Source organism: Rissa tridactyla, chromosome 9, assembly GCF_028500815.1.
Source record: "Rissa tridactyla isolate bRisTri1 chromosome 9, bRisTri1.patW.cur.20221130, whole genome shotgun sequence".
NCBI classification, from domain to species: domain Eukaryota; kingdom Metazoa; phylum Chordata; class Aves; order Charadriiformes; family Laridae; genus Rissa; species Rissa tridactyla.
Genome location: NC_071474.1, coordinates 9,559,963 through 9,577,534, shown reverse-complemented (window position 1 = coordinate 9,577,534; position 17,572 = coordinate 9,559,963). Strand labels below are relative to the sequence as shown.

Sequence of the window (17,572 nt, the reverse complement as noted above, 5' to 3'; positions counted from 1 at the left end):
AGGAGCCGGGGGCTTCCTGCCAAAGACAATTTATTGCATTTCCAGAAGAACACAGCAGAGAAATCAGTGTCCGTACCGCACACACAACACGCTGCTTTCCCAGGCGCACCAGGGGAAGGGTTTGGGGAGAGGCAGGGAAAAACCTCCCAGCAGCAGAAGGGTTCAGTGATGAGCCCGGTGACCCCTTTCCCCACCTCCCTTTCTCCCCGGGGACAAGCAGCCTTACAGAAGGAGTGGCTTGGGAAAGCGTACAGTGCGATTCCCCACCCTGGGAATGAGCCACACGCCTGGTTTTTCCCTGGCGCAGCCCGTACAGCGCTTGGACAAGGGAAACGGCTACAATCGGTGGAAGCAGTGGGAGAGAGAACCAGGAGCAGGATGGTTCAAAAGCAAGGCGGGTGGGATGGGAGGTGTCAGCCCTCACCGAGGTCTTCCGGGGTCAGCCTGGTGCTGCGGGCTCTGGGACACTCGGACACGGTGATCCACACATGGGAACCGCCAATGGCTCCCTGGCGGAGAGACCCCTGCCTTGCCAGCTCACGGGTGCTCCAGGGTTACCAGAGAGGACCCTGATGAGCGTTAAACAGGAATGAGGATCCCAGGGTAGGAGCCGCGGGACAGGGAGCTCGGCAGAAGCGGCATGTCCTCCCTGCTCACCAACAGCACGGGGATGATGCTGCCTGGAGCGGCGGCAAAATCACCTGGTAGTTTCCAGTGTTGGAGGACGAAAGGAGAAAGCAGGAGGCACCTAAAAAGCTGGTATGGCAAAGAATAGAGACTCTGCCCCATCACGGAGCCAAGAGGAAGGCACTACAGTCCTCAGCTGCACCAGCTGTGTATGGCAAGACACACAGACCCTGACATTAGAAGGACAGCGAGGAACCCATCGTACTTATGGAAACACACGCACCATCTCCGTGCGAGGGAGGAAGCTTGGTCTAGCCAGGCAGGCAGAGAGAGAAGCAACACCCACGCCGTAGCTCAGAGGGAGTCCGTTCGCTTGCGGGCGAACACAGCCGACATGGTCTTGACGATGCCACGAATCCCTGTACCCTTTTTCATTGCCAGTTTGGTGTCGGGGATGCGCTCGGCCAGTCCATGGAAGACCATGAGGGCCCCATGATAAGCCTCAGCTGCAGAGACCTCGTAGAAACCACAGTCTAAAGAGAGGGCCAGAAGCCGACCCTCCTCGCTGGATACCACCCGCTGGTGGTGCAGGTCCCGTTTGTTGCCCACAATGACAATGGGCACCTTCTCCTGATTCTGCCCCTCCTTGGACGCCTTGATGAACTGGATTTTGAGGGGCAGGATGTTGAAGCTGGCACGGTCGCAGATGCTGTAGACCAGAACAAAGCTGTCTGCCCACTGGATTCGCTTCTCCTCCGAGGAGCCCTCCTCCGCCTGCTCCTAGGGAAAGAGAAAAGGAAGGTTTCTTTACCCGGTTTCCCTCCCTCCACACCTCCTAGCACAGGGCACGGCGATCCTGAGCCCATCAGGAGAGGGATGGCTAATGAGCAGCAGCAGAAGGGTGGAGAGAAAGAGGAGCACTGAGGAAGGCAGAGCAGGACCTGGCAGACCTCACCATGGAGACGTGATCTGGGATTCAGCATCACTGTCCTCACTTATCACCCAGCTGGCAAGCACTGCAGGCTGCAGCTGATAACAGCATGGCAACCTCAGGGCGCCACTTCCACTTCATTAGCATGGTCCTGTGCTCAATCTGGGCTGATAATGTTAGTGCTTCAGCCCCAACATCTTCAGTCAGAGGTCCACGGGCTACGGTGACTATTGCTACCCTGCCAGCAATGCTGCTGCCCTGTGCTCTGCAGGCAAAAAGGGTTTGGTTGCCTACAAACCATCTGACGCAAGAGTTCTGCTCAGCTGGAGCTCCCAGCCTATGGTTCCCCCCATGTAACTTTTAGTAAAGGGTTTTTTTCTCTCCAGGGTGAAAACGGGTTGATGGGAGCAGAGCCCTCTCACCTGGGAATTGGGGACATCCCAGATGTGAAAGAGAATCTCTCGGCCATCCACGGTCAGGTTGTGGCTGTAGATGAATTCTGCCAAAAAATGAGAACGAAGATCTCATTGGTCTTCACGGACCCAAGAGACAGCTCCCTCAACCCAGGTCTTCCCCTCCTGGGGACAAGCCTGTCACGTCCACCCTGGGAGACCGTGCTCTACGAGGCAAGGTCTGGGGGCTCTTTTTGCACAGTAACAACCACGCAGAGCATGGGTGTTGTGTCTGCCCCAGCCTGCCTCCGCCCCAGCATGCAGTCCAGGCACACTGGTGCCACCAGCTGCCACCACGGACCTATGGCACCCAGAGAAGCAGTTCTAGAGCAGAGATGGGGCACTGAGCAAATACAACCACCGAACCCCCCAGGAGCAGGTAAAGGCTCTGAAGAAAGGCAGGAGAGGATGGGAAGCAATGAAATCCTGCAGGCAGAAGCTGGATCACCTCCTGACCCCAGTCCCTAATGGGAACCGGCCTGGTCCTGGCCTGGCACTCACCCATGTCTCCGTACTCCCCGATAAAGCGCCGAGTGAGGAAACGCACAGTCAGAGCTGCAGAGGGAAGAATGAGCATCGTCAGAATAACCCTAAACCTGAAGGATTTTCCTTCTTAAATCCAGAGCAGAGTCAGGCACCATCCCCTTGTAAACTCCCACTAGCAGGAATGACCTCGGGTTTTCTCCCAGCCCTCGGCAGGTCTGCGAGAGGAGTGGAGGCATGGCATGAACCAGAGCATCAGCAAACCACAGCTCAGCGGAAAATAACCTTCCCCCGTCCCTCGCCCGCTGCCTGCAAGGTTGTGCTCAGCTTCCCCGCCTGGGATCACCACCGCAGCCGAGAGCTCAGCCCCGTCTCACCAGCCTGCTCTGTGGGGCTGCTCTCTGCAGCTTGTTTTCCAAAAGCTGCAGCGGAGGTTTCAGCCCTTTTTTTGATGAGAGAAGCGGGTCTCCCTGCCTGGGAACCCCCTGCTCCCAGCTCACGGTCGGTTCTTACCTGATTTCCCCACGTTGTCCGCTCCCATAACGAGGACGTTTGCTTCCATCTTCAGGGCGGTGGGGCCAGGCACCTCCATGAGGGCAGGGTGGTCAGGGGTGAAGCTGGCGCTCCGGCGCAGCGGGAGCCGGAGCCCCATGCCAAGAGCGGTTGTGCCTCGTCGGCGGTCCCAGCGGCGTCTGCGACTCCTCTCCGCGCAGCCAAGGAGCCAGTGCTTCCCAAGGCACCCAGGGGACCAGCGAGGGCCATACCCCTCCCCGCAGGGGCGGTGCAGCCAGAGCTGCGGGCAGCCAGATGAAGAACTCTGTTATCACTCAGATCGTCACTAACGTACGTCAGCGCCCAGAGCCAGCACTGCCATCCCCCGGCACGGCAGGCGGCCGGGAAGCACCGTCTGGCTGCACCAGCTGCTCCACAAACCGCATCCCAGCAGGCTGCCCACGCCTGCGCCTCGAGCATGCTGTCCCTTGGCGGGGCCATGAAGCCCCTTGTTCCTTCCCCACGGTGACCACGCAGCTGCCTGTGAGGAGCGGTGGAGTGTCTCACGAGTGGTGGAGCATCTCGTGAGTGATGGAGCAACTCGCAAGTGATGCAGTGTTATTGCACAAGTGGTGGAGCATCTCACAAGTGGTGCAGCATCTCACAGGTGGTGCAGCATCTCGCAAGTGATGGAGCTTTGTCTCATGAGTAATGGAGTGTGTCACAAGTGATGAAGCGTCTCATGAGAAATGGAGTCTCTTGTGAGGGATGGAGCATCTCACGAGTGATGGAGCATTTTCTCACGAGTGATGGAGCGTCTCACGAGTGACGAAGCAGTGTTTCACAAGCTGTGCAGCATCTCGCAAGTGATGGAGCGTTGTCTGGCGAGTGACGGAGCATCTCACAAGTGATGGAACATTGTCTCCTGAGGGATGGAGCATCTCACAAGTGATGGAGCATTGTTTCACAAGTGGTGCAGCATCTCACGAGAGATGGAGGCTCTTGTGAGCGCAGGAGCATCTCACAAGTCATGGAGTGTTGTCTCATGAGTGGTGGGAGCATCTCATGAGTGATGGAGCGCACAAGTGGTGCAGCATCTCACAAGTGATGGAGCATTGTCTGATGAGTGATGGAGCGTCTCACAAGTGATGAAGCGCTGCCTCACCAGTGGTGCAGCATCTCAAGAGCGATGGAGTCTCTTGTGAGAGATGGAGCAGCTCACAAGTGATGGGAGTGTTGTCTCACAAGTGATGGAGCATCTCATGAGTGGTGGAGCGTTGTCTCACGAGCGGTGGGAGCATCTCACAAGTGATGGAACGTTGTCTGACGAGTGATGGAGCATCCCACGAGTGATAGACTGCTGTCTGATGAGTGATGGAGCATCTCACGAGCGGTGGAGCGTTGTCTGACGAGTGATGGAGCATCCCACGAGCGATGGACTGCTGTCTGACGAGTGATGGAGCATCCCACGAGTGATGGAGCGTTGTCTGACGAGCGGCGGAGTGTTGTCTCACGAGCGGTGGAGCGCCTCAGAAGCGATGGGGCCCCTCGGGAGTACGCACCCCTCGCCCCCGACCTGCCGCAGCCCCTGCGTGTCCCCGGCCCCCTCCCCACGCCACCCCCGCCCCCTCTCCGCCCGAGGAGGGGTGAGGTCCCCTCGACCGAGCCCTCCGCCCCCGGGGCCGGGCCGGGCGGAGCCGCCTGACGCCATCGCGGCGCGCCGGGGCCGGGCGGGTGCCGCCATGGCGGCGGAGGGGGCGGCGGTGCGGGTGGCGGTGCGGGTGCGGCCGCTGCTGCCCCGGGAAGCGCTGCGGGGACACCGGCCCTGCCTGCGGGGCGACGCCGCCACCGGCGAGGTGGCGCTGGGCCGGCGCCGCCGGTTCCGCTTCGCCGCCGTGCTGCCCGAGGCGGCGGGGCAGGCGGCCGTCTACCGGGCCTGCGTCCAGCCGCTGCTGCGGGCCTTCTTCCGCGGGTTCAACGCCACCGTCTTCGCCTACGGGCAGACCGGCTCCGGCAAGACCTACACCATCGGGGAGGCCAGCGTGGGTGAGTCGCGGCACGGCCGGTGGCACCCTGCCCACCGGCATGGCCATCCTACCAGCGTCGCCATCCCACCGGCATCGCCACCATCCTCTGCGCTCCCCACCAACCCCACCAGTGCCACATCACCACCTCCCTCCATCCCAAGCCAAGCCACCATCCCAGCCATCCCTCCCGACCCACCAACTTCACCGATGCTGCCATCCCCACCCATCCCGTCAACTTTGCTCTCTCCATCCACACCCACCATCGCTTCCAAACATCACCATCCTAATCAGTCCAGCCACCCTGCCCTCCTTCTTGATCCTGCCAGCCCAAGCCCACCAACCCATCCTGCCCACCCCAGCACCCACCCACACGGCTGTAAGCACCCCCCCATGAACAACACCTTCTTTGAGATGCTAGCGCGTGGGATTTCCCCTCTACCACTGCAGGACAAGCAAGAAGACCATGTCTGGTCTGCAGGTGGTGGTGATCTTCCCAGGGCACCACTGCCTTCACCTGGCTTGAATCTGTCAGCTTTGTCCTAAAATAAACCTTAAGGAGAGGGAGGTTTGTGGGGGTTAATCCTGTTCGTTTGTGTATGTGAAGGAGATGAGGAAAAAGGAAACCGTTCCTTTCTGTAAGTGCTGGTTTAGTGGTATTATGATATCTTACAGAGGGTGTACTGTAAACCTTTCAGTCAGCTTTAGTTAATTGCATAGTTTGTAAACATTAAATTGTTTCCATGCTTTCAGTCTACCTCTCTTTTCAGTTTCACAGTTCGGGCTATCATTGCACCAAATTTGGGGATTGCTCTTCTATATGGCTGTTGGAGACAAAAGTAAAAACCATGTAAAATCTGGCCAGCAGAGTCTGTGGCCAGATACGAGCAGGCTGCAGAACAAAAAATAAACCTTCTCGGAGCTGGGAAAAGTGTGGAGTCATGCTGGCTTCAAAGGACAGCAGGCCATAGCTGTAGGCACGGTGTTTGCTACCTGCTGAAATGCTAACGTACCTTTTCCTTCTTGAGGAAGGACTGGAAACAACCAGCATTGCTGGAATCCAGCACGGCGGTGGGATAGGATTTGCCCCGAGGTCCTGCGGCATAGAAACGCTCAGAGGGATGTTTAATCCGGGCTGTGAGGGCTGAGCTGCGGGAGGGTTGGGAGGCTGCTCCTTTCCAGCTGATGCGTGTGCTGCAGGCAGGCTCCTGCCCACGGCTCCATCCCCAGCGTGGGCTTCCCGGGCATTCGTCACCATGTCCATCTCTCTGCCAGCTTCCATCAATGAAGACGAGCAGGGCATCATCCCGCGTGCCATGGCTGAGACCTTCAGGCTCATCGATGAGAATGACCTGATTGACTACACGGTCCGAGTATCCTACCTGGAGGTGTACAAGGAGGAGTTTCGGGACTTGCTGCAGGTGGACACAGCCAGCAAAGACATCCAGATCCGGGAGGATGACAAGGGGAACATTGGTATGTGTGGCCAGGGTTGGGTTATCTGTCGCTGAAGGCAGAGCCAGGTCCCTCCCTCTATCCCTCTCCTGCAGCAGATTGCTGTGCTTTGTCCTGTTTGGTGTGGAAAGCTGGTCTGTGCGTGGCACAATGTGGGCAGGGTGATGGCACCAGGCCGTGCAGAGGAGCTTTGTCCTTGGGCAGCCTGTGCCTCCCAGCCACAGCTCTGTTTGCTGTTGCAGTGCTCTGCGGTGTGAAGGAGTCAGAAGTGGAAGGGCTGGACGAGGTGCTGAGCCTGCTGGAGATGGGGAACACAGCCAAGCACACGGGAGCTACCCACGTCAACAGGCAGTCGAGCCGCTCGCACACCATCTTCACGGTGACCATGGAACAGCGGCGCAGGGCCGGCCGCCTCCCGCTCCACCACCACCACCACCCCTCCGTCCCTGCCTCAGGCCAGGTCCTGGTTTCCAAGTTTCACTTTGTGGACCTGGCGGGCTCAGAGCGAATTGTGAAGACGGGAAACACGGGGGAGAGGCTGAAGGAGAGCATCCAGATCAACAGTGGCCTCCTAGCCTTGGGCAATGTCATCAGTGCCTTGGGAGACCCTCGGAGGAAAAGCAGCCACATTCCCTACAGGGACTCCAAAATTACCAGGTACAGCTGGGACCGGGACCCCCAGGTCTCACGGGCTCTTGGACCAACAGGAGGGAGCTGATGCTTCTCCCTGCCTTTCCCATACCCAGCCTGCCGGGTTTGGTGGCAGAGTCCCCAGGCTCGCCAAGAGGAGCTTGCAGGGCCAGTTGTCCCTTCTGCTGTCACACCGGGCTCTCAGACCAACTACTTGATGCTATGGGGCCAGTTCACCCGCTGTGCCTCACAGCAGTTTACAGGTCTGCCCTCTGTGCAGGTCTTCACGTAGGGAAGCTTGAGCAGCAATGAAGCCAGGACAGAAATGAGAGACTAGCTTATTGCAGAAGATGGGGCTTGCATAAGTCATGCTGCTGAAGCTGAGATGGGGTGTCACCAAGGGTCATCCTGCCCTTCCTGCCTGGCAATGAATAAAAAGTCCTTCGAGTAGGCTTCTTTGGTGGTTGACAGTTTTTAGCTCAAGTAGGTGGCCTGGGCAATCTCCAGCAGGTTCCCATGCAGCACGTGCCTAGCAGTGATCACAGAGTGAGGGAGCTCCCAGCCTCGGGAATTATTCAGATGGAAACTTGACACAGCGCAAACTGTTATTCCTCTGCTTGACGATCCTGCTCACTTCACTAGCGCCAAACAGTGCTGAACAGAGCAAGAATATCATTTTGCTTGGGCTTAACATCTGAAAAGGATTGGAAACCTTCTGGTTATGCATTATTTTGTATTTCATCTATTTTAATGACTCTGCTCTTCCCTAGGATCCTGAAAGACTCTCTGGGTGGGAATGCCCAGACTGTGATGATAGCCTGTGTCAGCCCATCCTCCTCCGACTTCGATGAGAGCCTCAACACGCTGAATTATGCCAACCGGGCTCAAAACATCCAGAACAAGGCCGTGGTGAACTGCCGCAAGGAGACGGAGCACGTTGAGGAGCTTCATCGGCAGATAAAGAACCTGCAGAAGGCACTGGAACAGCGGCACCGCTCTGAAACCCGTATCATCAACCGCTCGGCCACTGCCAAACGATGCGCACCAGATCCCACGGCTCGGCTGCTGGCAGAGTGTGCGCATTACCGGACCTGCACCGACGCCGCGTACCGGCTGCTGATGGAGCTGCAGGAGGACAGTAACCTGACGGTGGAGCAGATCTTGCGGGTTAAGGAGTGGCTGTGTGCGGTGGAGAGCGAGAGGAGTGAGCTGACCTCAGCCGGGCTAGATAGCGGCATCGAGAGCACCTCCGCGGAAGACCAAAGCCCCGAGGCACAAGGCTCAAATCTGGGAAAAGCCCAGGTAACGGTTGGTGTGTTGCAGCTCTGAGGTTGGGTTCATCTGATGGTCACTGAACGCGTGGTGGAAGGGTCAGTAGAGGGAGAGGAGGAGAAGCAACCTGTCCACAAAGCCGTAGGGAGGCAGAAAGATGTGGTCCTTGGAGCAGGCAGGGAGAGGTTGGATTCAGCTGCAGCAGAGACACCTATTTTGTAGGAAAAATCTGGGTCTGCAGAGCTGCTGTGCCCTTGCAGAGTCCAGCATGGGAAAGGAAGGGCAGAGGTGGATGCTGATGCTGCCTCTCTTGTATTCCGGGGGGCAGATGAACACCGAGAAGGGGTGTGAGTCCGTCAAAGACGAGCAGGTGGCCAAACTGCAAAGGCAAGTGGAGCGCCTGGAGGAGGAAAACCGTGATTTCCTGGCTGCCCTAGAGGATGCCATGGAGCAGTACAAGCTGCAGGTACTTCTGGGCTCTGCTGTCTTTGTAGGGGCCTGCCCCACTCCTCCCCTTCCTCCCCAGGAGAGCACAGCTCAGCTCTCAGGTTCTTCTGCAGCAGGTCTGTGATCCACGTGTACAAACTCAACGTTTTTCCCGTTGCCTCCTAGAGCGACAAGCTGCAGGAGCAGCAGGATAAGATCTCAGAGCTGCACGTGCGCTTGGAGATGGCAATGCCAAACCTGTGTGTACCAGAACTGCTGGAAAACCTTCACCTGGTGACTGCCGACCAGAGACCTCACACAGCCCCGCTGGATGCTGCCCCATCCCATGGCCTCAATGGGGTTCCCTCGAGGCTCCTTGCCACTGAGCAGAGCGGCAGAGACCTTTGTAGGAAGGTGAGGGTGCAAGTCTGTGCCATTGAGGAGTTGTTGCCTTTTCACTCGGGTGCTCCACTGGGTGAACAATTTTTTCCCCACCATTGAACATGAACCTTGTCAGAGGTGCAGTCTGGAGGACTGCACTCAGTGTTCACATCCGAAGAGATTCACAACTCTGGCAAGACCAGCCCAACTTCAAAATTGAGGCTTTTACTTCGATGTTACGGGCAGGTCCCAAACTTGCTCAGCTTGTGAGCAGCAGAGGGCAGGAGGTCAGGCAACTAGCAAACGCGCTCAGCTCCATTTTGTTGCGTCTTCTCTTGTCTAGCAGTGACACCCAGCTGAGCGCTGCTTTTTTCTAATATGGGCTCTCACACGGCACGTTTCCTCTCTTCCTGATTTTCTGCCCGAGCAGCTTGACAGCAACCCCTCCTTCCAGGAGGAGGACCTGGCAGGCTGGCACCTGAACCACACGCAGTGTCCAAGTGGCAATCCAGAGATCAAAGCCACGGTGCTGAGGAAGGAGCTCAACCAGGACTCGGAGAAGCCAGCGGAGGTGTCCTCTGGAGAGGAGGAGGAGGAGTGGGAACAGAAACGGTCCCTGTCCCAGCGCCGGTGAGTTGAGGCTGTCCCAGCACCATGCAGTGCCCTGGTAGGTGCGTGACCTGGCTGTCCCACCTCCGCATCTCAGCTCTCATGTAGGATGTAGAAGCAAACACTGCCTCTGGGGTCAGTGATTCTGCTGAGACAGCTGCCTGCTTGCTGGGCAGCTAATTACCAGCTTTCCTGACCATAGCTACTGTTTCTATCTCCTGAAGCTTGTGGATCATGAGGGTCTTTACTGGGAACAGCTCTGGCAGTGCCCAGACCCAGCTGATTAATTTGCTGCTCCTTCTAGAAACGGGATCCAAAGCTGGAGCAAGAAAGAGGTTTGCAAGTTGAGCGAGGAGCCAAATGGAGGCAATGCCCCCTTGATTCAGGAGGAGCAGCTGGAGCTGTTAAAAGGCAAGTAGCAACCGTAGGGGTAGGTCGTTGGACAATTTTCCTAGGGCTGGTGGTGCTTCACAGGTGCTGTTGATAGGAAGGGAATGTGTCCCACCTGGATGAGACCAGAGGACAAAAATGGAGCAGGTGACAGTCTGGCTGCTTTTGTTAAGGAGAAACTTCAACTGCTGGGGTCTGGCGAGAACTGTGTGTTTTGGTGGAAGCTGGGGGTGACTCTGGGTGGTGCTGTGTCAGTTCTTGGCTACAGATCTGAGGTTGGATTGTCCTTCTGTCACCTAGCTGCTAAGACACAACGTTCCTTACCTGGGAATTTGTGTTGCAGAGGTCTGCAGGAAGCAGGAGCCGCTGCTTGGTCCCAGGGAGCACTTGCCAGGGAAGGACTCCGAGTGGAGGCTGGTGCAAGCACAGCAGAAGATCCGAGAGCTGGCAATCAACATCCGCATGAAGGAGGAGCTGATCACAGAGCTCATTAAGACAGGTACATAGCTGCCGGTAGGATCTTGCGTGCATTCCCTATGAAGTCTGCTCCTAGTTGGGATACTTGGTCTCTACTCCCATCCTCACCTTCCCTCCCAGTGTTGTCTGTGACCAGTCCTCTCCCATGTAAGCAGGAGAGCAGTGTTTCTCCTTCCCTCCAGCTGAATGAGTCCCTTCCCATTGGTTTCTCCCCTGGAATAACTGAGGGCAAAGGAGCATTCAGTCTCTGTAGCCAAAAATACTTGAGGAGGAAGAGAGAGGAAAGGTCCGTCCCTGGGCAGAATCCTGGCTGTGAGGGAAGGGGGCCTGGAGGTCACGGCGGAGGGGGGTGTGTTGCAGGCAAGGACGCCCAGGCTCTGAACAGGCAGTACTGCCGGAAGATCAGCGAACTGGAGCAGGAGGCAGAGCAGGTGCGGGCAGAGCTGAGCGACAGCCAGAAGCAGCTCCAGGAGCTGGAGGGCAAAGAGCTGTGGGACCCCGGGGAGAAGCGCAAGCTGCAGGAGTACCGCACGCGCATGGCAGCCGCACAGAGCAAGGCACAGGTGAGTGGGAAGGGCTCTACCCACCTGGGGAGGTGGGCAGGGGCAGAGTTGGGGGCATCTCTGCAAAGGGCATGGGGGAGACGCCGAGCCCAAGGGCAGCTTTCACCCTCCGGCAGGTTCTGTGCAAGAAGAAGCAGGCAACAGAAAGGCTGGTGTCGCTCTCGGCCCAGAGCGAGAAGCGAGTGCAGGAGCTGGAGAGGAACATTCAGGTGATGCGGCGGCAGCAGGGCCAGCTGCAGCGCCGGCTGCGGGAGGAGAGCGAGCAGAAGCGGCGGCTGGAGACAGAGGTGAATAAGCGACAGCACCAAGTCAAGGTAAGAGCGAAGGAGCAGCTGTGCTACTGCGGTATTTGTGAGGATGATGATGGGTGGGCTCTGCAAGCTGCTGGGCAGGCTGGTGTAGCTCTGATGGGGTCTGTGATTGTCTTGGAGAGCATGGGGATGGAGAGTGGAATTTTTTTAAGAGTATCCAAAGAGCTAGCAGAGAACACAACCTGTCCCTCAGCCCCTGGCTCTAGGGCAAAGAAGCCTCTCGAGGTTCACAGCTGCTCCTTCCCATACAGGAACTGGAACTGAAGCACGAGCAGCACCAGAAAATCCTGCGCATCAAAACAGAGGAAATTGCAGCTTTCCAGAGGAAGCGGCGGAGCGGCAGCAACGGCTCCGTGATCAGCTTGGAGCAGCAGCAGGTACAGGCAGAGCGAGCCTGCCGCCTCCGTCCTGTTCCAAGGGGACTGCTGTGGCGTACTGGTGGTTGATGGGAAGCAGGGGTTTCAGCTTGAGACGGGACATAGCCCATCCTGCCCTTGAGGAGGACAGTCCTTAATGTCACTTGTGTTTAGTAGCAGAGAACTTACATCTTGTCTTACCCCCAGGACCAGTATTCTCTTCTAAATCCTAGCATTGGTAAAGCAGCTGTGAAATTTTGTCTGTCAGCAGAAGGGTGGTGGGAGATGCGGCCCTCAAGAACTCCTTGGCAGCTGGGGAGTTAGCTCAGCTCTCCCTCTCAGAGCAGCTGGAAGGATAAAACCAGTGAAGCACAGCCATCAATGTGCCCTTGTGGCCAAGAAGGCCAGTGGCATCCTGAGGTGCATCAAGAAGAGTGTGGCCAGCACGTCGAGGGAGGTCATCCTCCCCCTCTGCTCTGCCTTGGCGAGGCCGCACCTGGAGCACTGTGTCCAGTTCTGGGCTCCCCGGTTCAAGAGGGACAGGGAACTGCTGGAGAGGGTGCAGCAAAGGGCTACAAAGATGATCAGGGGACTGGAACACCTCTCTTATGAAGAAAGGCTGAGGGATTTGGGTCTCTTCAGTCTCGAAAAAAGACGACTGAGGGGGGACCTTATCAACACTTATAAATACTGAAAGGGTGGGTGTCAGGAGGATGGGGCCAGGCTCTTTTCAGTGGTGCCCAGCGACAGGACAAGAGGTAACGGGCACAAACTTGACCATAGGAAGTTCCATCTAAACATGAGGAGGAACTTCTTTCCTTTGAGGGTGGCAGAGCCCTGGCACAGGCTGCCCAGAGAGGTGGTGGAGTCTCCGTCTCTGGAGACATTCAGAACCCCCCTGGACGCGTTCCTGTGTGACCTGCTCTGGGTGACCCTGCTCTGGCAGGGGGTTGGACTAGATGATCTCCAGAGGTGCCTTCCAACCCTATGATTCTATGAAGTCTGGGCTATAGGGGTTAACAGAGATGAACTCAAAACTCTCTGATCTCAACCCCATTACTCTTTAGCAGTCCCGGGCATTGCTGCTGCTGTCTGCGTGCATGCACATGCCCTTTGCCTCTCCTTCCATCAGAAAATTGAGGAACAGAAGAAGTGGCTGGATATGGAGATGGATAAAGTTCTCGAGCAGCGTCGGGCCCTGGATGAGCTGGAAGATGAGCTGCGGAAGCGGGAAGCTATCGTGGCCAAAAAGGAAGCCCTGCTGCAGGAGAAGAACGGCCTGGAGAGCAAACGACTGCGCTCCAGCCAGGTAGGACAAGAGCATGACACCTCAACCCCTTGCTTGATTTCCAGCAGAGGTGGGAGGCTGGAAGACCTGTGTGCCATCCTGTGTCTGGCAGAGGGCTGCATATCAGGATGAGATAGTGTTGGGAAGTGAGTAGCAAATCTGCCTCTGCAGGAGACCCTGCATGTGCTATGCCTCTGAGGCAGTTGTTTTGGTAGCTCTTAGCTTAGGTGTGTGTGGTTGCTTGACCTATGGAAGGAGTAGAAAGGGGCTGGGGGGCTGATTTGCCTTTAGAGCAGATCCCCTCAAGCATCTTCTGCTGCAGGCCCTGACAGATGACATAGTGCGTGTGTCCAGCCGCCTGGAGCACTTAGAGAAGGAGCTGACTGAGAAGAACGGGCAGCTGCGTCATGGCAGCGCCCACGACCAGCAGCAGATCCGCCAGGAGATCAACAGCCTGCGCCAGGAGAAGGACCAGCTGCTCAAACAGAGGTTGGAGCTCGACAACAAGCTGCGTCAGGGCACCCTGCTGTCCCCAGAGGTACCTCTTCTTGGGCTGGGCTGCTCTGCTTGCAAGAGCATGCAAAAGGAAGAGAGAACTACCTGAAAGGAAGTTGTAGCAAGGTGGGGGCTCAGTCTCTTCTTCCAAGTAACAAACGATAGGACAAGAGGAAATGGCCTCAAGCTGCATTGGACATTAGGAAAAGTTTCTTCACTGAAAGGGTTGTCAAGCATTAGAACAGGTTGCTTCACCTGTGGGTGGAGTCACCATCCCTGGAGGTATTTAAAAGACACGTAGATGTGGTGCTGAGGGACGTGGTTTAGCGGTGGACTTGGACTTGATGATCTTAAAGGTCCTTTCCAACCTAAATGATTCTATGCTCAGGTAAAGACCTGAGCATGGGGTCAATAGCAGATGCTCCCCCACATTTCCAAACCGTGCATATCCCAACTTCTTGCCAGGACTACTGAGGTGACAAGGGAGGTGGGGGGCAAGGTGAGACAGAGCAAACCCTTTGCTCCCTACTTAACCACAGCTTTGCCCTGGCAGGAAGAACGGATCTTGTTCCAGCTGGATGAGGCAATCGAGGCTCTGGATGCAGCCATCGAGTACAAGAATGAGTCTATTACGTGCAGGCAACGAGTCCTGCGGGCCTCGGCCAGCCTCCTGTCCCAGTGCGAGATGAACCTCATGGCCAAGCTCAGCTACCTTTCCTCCTCCGAGACCCGAGCTCTGCTCTGCAAGTACTTTGACAAGGTGGGAGACAACTGCCCTCTGTGCTGGTGGGAGCTGCAGTATCTGACTAAACTCTTGTTTTCCTCACTTTCAAGCTTTCTGCCTGCCTCCTACTGTACTTTTGCGCTGTAAAGTCAGGCCACAAAGCCACAGCACCATGATCCCCACCTATCCCAATACCTGGGAGAAGGGCTTAACTAGTCTTAGGATGCATGGATCCCTGCAGTGGCTCTGACACATCAGTGCAGCCACACATTGCTCTTCCCTCTGAGGCAGCTGGGACGCCCCAGAACTACTAACCTTCATATGCTGTACCAAAATACTAACTTGATCAGGCTCAGTGGGGCACGAAATCTTCCCAAGCTCTGAAGGAGCTGAGATGTTCCTTGCTCTTGGACCCTGGCCAGGTCGTGACGCTGCGAGAAGATCAGCACAGGCAGCACATTGCCTTCTCGGAGCTGGAGATGCAGCTGGAGGAGCAGCAGCAGCTGGTGTACTGGCTGGAAGCAGCCGTGGAGCGCCAGCGCCTGGAAATGGACCGTCAGCTCACCCTGCAGCAGAAGGAGCATGAGCAGAACATGCAGTTACTGCTCCAGCAGAGCCGTGGTAACCACCCAGGCTCCTGAAACAGGCAGCAGTGGCACTGCTTTTGTCACTCACGGGGCTCACAGCTTGAAACAGCCTTGTTTTCCCTTGTAGAGCACATGGATGAGGGGCTGGCCAGCAGCAAGCTGCAGTATGAGGCAAGGATTCAGGTGCTGGAAAAGGAGCTGAGCCGTTACATGCGGGCAAACCAGGAGCTGAACCAGAGGCTCATGAACCTCCATCCTGGGCAGACCAGAGGTGAGAGGAAACCCAGGACGGGGCTTTACTCTTCCTATCAAGTTAAAAGTAAGGGAGTTTAAATTCCCTTCCGTGGCAGTGAGAGCTCAGAGCGGAGCAGGTGATTGATGGCCTTGAGCAAGTGCTCTACAGGTACTGATTTTGGTGAAAAAAGTAGAGATCCTGATACTCATCTCGCTGTACCCCCAATCTTTCCCAGCAGGGATGGAGAGAAGCATTCATGGGGTTGGGGACAGAGCTCCCCCCGCGCTTGGGACCTGCGAGGAATCCAGCCTTGGGGAGCAGCCCATGCCTCTGGCTGTCGCTGAAGAAAGCCATTGGGTCAGGGATGAGAGCAGGGACCTGGTGCACGCCCCGTTGCCAGCAACGTGGCGGCGTTCCTCCCTGCCCAACGACAGCCCCGGGGACCTTCGGCAGAGGGATCCCGAGCACTTGCTGAGAGCGGGGCAGCCCCACGAGGTGCACCCACCACGGACCCTCGCTCCAGCCTCCAAGCCCCGCCGGGAGCTGCGCAGAGCCAGCCTGAACATGACCCCAGTGCCTTACCACCCAGCAATGATAGACGTGAGGAAGAACCCACTCTAGACATGAGCTTAACGCTTACCTGGCACAGGGCAGGGAGGAGCAGATATTGCTGATGGTGAGCTTAAGAGCCTTCCTGCCCCTGAAGCCAGCCCGGCGACAAACCTGTTACGTTTCAGAGGCCTGAGGAAGAGAAAGGTGTGACTTTTCATCATAAGGGAAGCAAACATGTAAGGTGTGGGAGCACCAGTCTGTGTTCTCCACGTTGCTGCCAGTCCAGGCAGCACTGGCTGGACACCTCTCCTCCCACACCCTCAGCGGCTTAAACACTGGGAAGCGGGAGATGCCTCTTAACACTAAAAAACTTGTTTACAGCTCGGAAACCTCTGCTGCAGGGCTTGCTCTCAGCCCTAGCAGCCTCAGAGGGAGATGTTCTGCGATCCTGCAGGACTTGTACATAGATTTTTGTAGTAACTTTGGTTTTTTACATTTCTACTGGTAACTTTTATAATAAAGCAGAGTGAGTTTTATGAAGCAGTCACTTGTCAGAGGCTCCAGTCGTCACTTTGGGTGTGTAGGAAAGGAGTTCTATTTAAACCTCACTGCATGGGAACTCGGCTGCTGTCACCGTGTTGCCTTAATGTTTAAATACCTGCTTTGTAAGTGCTCAGTCAGAGCTGGCAGGCTTCCTACGTTGAGCTGCTGCAGGAAGAGCAGCTCCAGACAGCACTAGAATTGTCTGAAGCTTCCAGGATAAAAGCAACCTTGGTTCAGTGCCATTTTGTGCTCTAGCCTATAAGCTGCTTTAAGCAAAACTTCCAGTCTGGATGTAAGGGAGATTAAACAGAAACTTGCAACTTCACACTGACACCATCCACCTCAGGAAGGAGGACATAAGTTTAATTCTGGCAGAGCAAGAAATGAAAGCCCCGGTACCTGCTTTAAGGGCAAGGCAGGGTGAAACGGCAGCTGACCCCAAAAAGCAAGCCACTGCTTCAGCCTAAAATCACAAGGTGCACAGCTACCACTTGAGGAGTAACATACACCAAATCAAGACCCACCATCTGACGTAGGAACCACCTTATGATCTTCCTCCTGCATACTTGATCTTGCCTGTAGGAGTATGGATTTGAGGGGGGACATTACTGAGAGCTCTAGGTGTGGCTGAGCTGCACGAGATTTAAGTTCAGAGCCCTTATTTTCTGCTGTTGAAAACAAAGATCTTCAGCAGAGAAAAGATGAATCCATCCTACTTGGAAGTAGTAGTCTTGGAGGTCCGTACTTGTGTATCAATCCACATCCTTGAAGCAGGTGCACCTCTCACACAAGCAAAATAATCACTGATAAGCACACCATTCCCCCTTCTCTCGGCAGAGGGAAACAGCCAGCTTTCCTGTGACAAACAGTGCTTCCAGGAAACAAATTCCATTGAAAACCATCTAGCCCCTTAAAGCCAGGAAACAAACTTCTGCAGTGCCATGCCTGGTTTCAGGATGACCTCACTCTGTCTTCATAGCTCTCTGCTTCCTCTACATTCCATCCCATTCACAGGGAGGTGACTTCCCCAATATCCTGCCATGCACAGATTGCTATCCTAAGGGAAAGAACAGCCATTCCAAGATAACACACAATTTTAGCCCCTTGTAGGCTACATCTCAGGCGCTGAATCACAGCACCTGCTGTCTTCATGGGGTTAGAATGCAAGCACATCTCTCACAGATAATTAGTCACTATTTAATGAGTGACTCAGTTTGGTAAAGAGTAGTCTTGAACTATCATCTCCAGTTATTACATCCGAGTTGTAGC

At 56.0% G+C, this 17,572-nt stretch overlaps 2 protein-coding genes across 3 annotated transcripts; one reads left to right on the top strand and one right to left on the bottom strand.

Annotated features, from left to right (window-relative positions):
• Positions 1 to 21: 21 nt before the first annotated feature.
• On the bottom strand, positions 22 to 3,569 carry LOC128915311 (ras-related and estrogen-regulated growth inhibitor-like protein). Its single transcript, XM_054215506.1, has 4 exons — positions 3,007 to 3,569; positions 2,512 to 2,565; positions 1,981 to 2,057; positions 22 to 1,407 (listed from the first exon to the last, which is right to left on the bottom strand). Exons 1-4 carry the CDS (start codon positions 3,143 to 3,145, stop codon positions 982 to 984), a joined length of 696 nt encoding a protein of 231 aa, XP_054071481.1. The 5' UTR covers positions 3,146 to 3,569; the 3' UTR covers positions 22 to 981.
• Positions 3,570 to 4,712: 1,143 nt separating this feature from the next.
• On the top strand, positions 4,713 to 16,295 carry KIF7 (kinesin family member 7). 2 transcript variants are annotated; one of them, XM_054215440.1, is made up of 18 exons: positions 4,713 to 5,031; positions 6,285 to 6,485; positions 6,707 to 7,121; positions 7,865 to 8,396; positions 8,695 to 8,832; positions 8,979 to 9,206; positions 9,604 to 9,803; positions 10,087 to 10,193; positions 10,516 to 10,671; positions 11,010 to 11,212; positions 11,329 to 11,526; positions 11,775 to 11,900; positions 13,012 to 13,188; positions 13,490 to 13,705; positions 14,216 to 14,422; positions 14,809 to 15,007; positions 15,101 to 15,244; positions 15,444 to 16,295. In XM_054215440.1, exons 1-18 carry the CDS (start codon positions 4,728 to 4,730, stop codon positions 15,827 to 15,829), a joined length of 4,137 nt encoding a protein of 1,378 aa, XP_054071415.1. In that variant the 5' UTR covers positions 4,713 to 4,727; the 3' UTR covers positions 15,830 to 16,295. The 2 variants fall into 2 exon arrangements, with proteins under 2 accessions (XP_054071415.1, XP_054071414.1); XM_054215439.1 differs by having other exon boundaries at positions 4,728 to 5,031; positions 15,447 to 16,295.
• Positions 16,296 to 17,572: the final 1,277 nt, after the last annotated feature.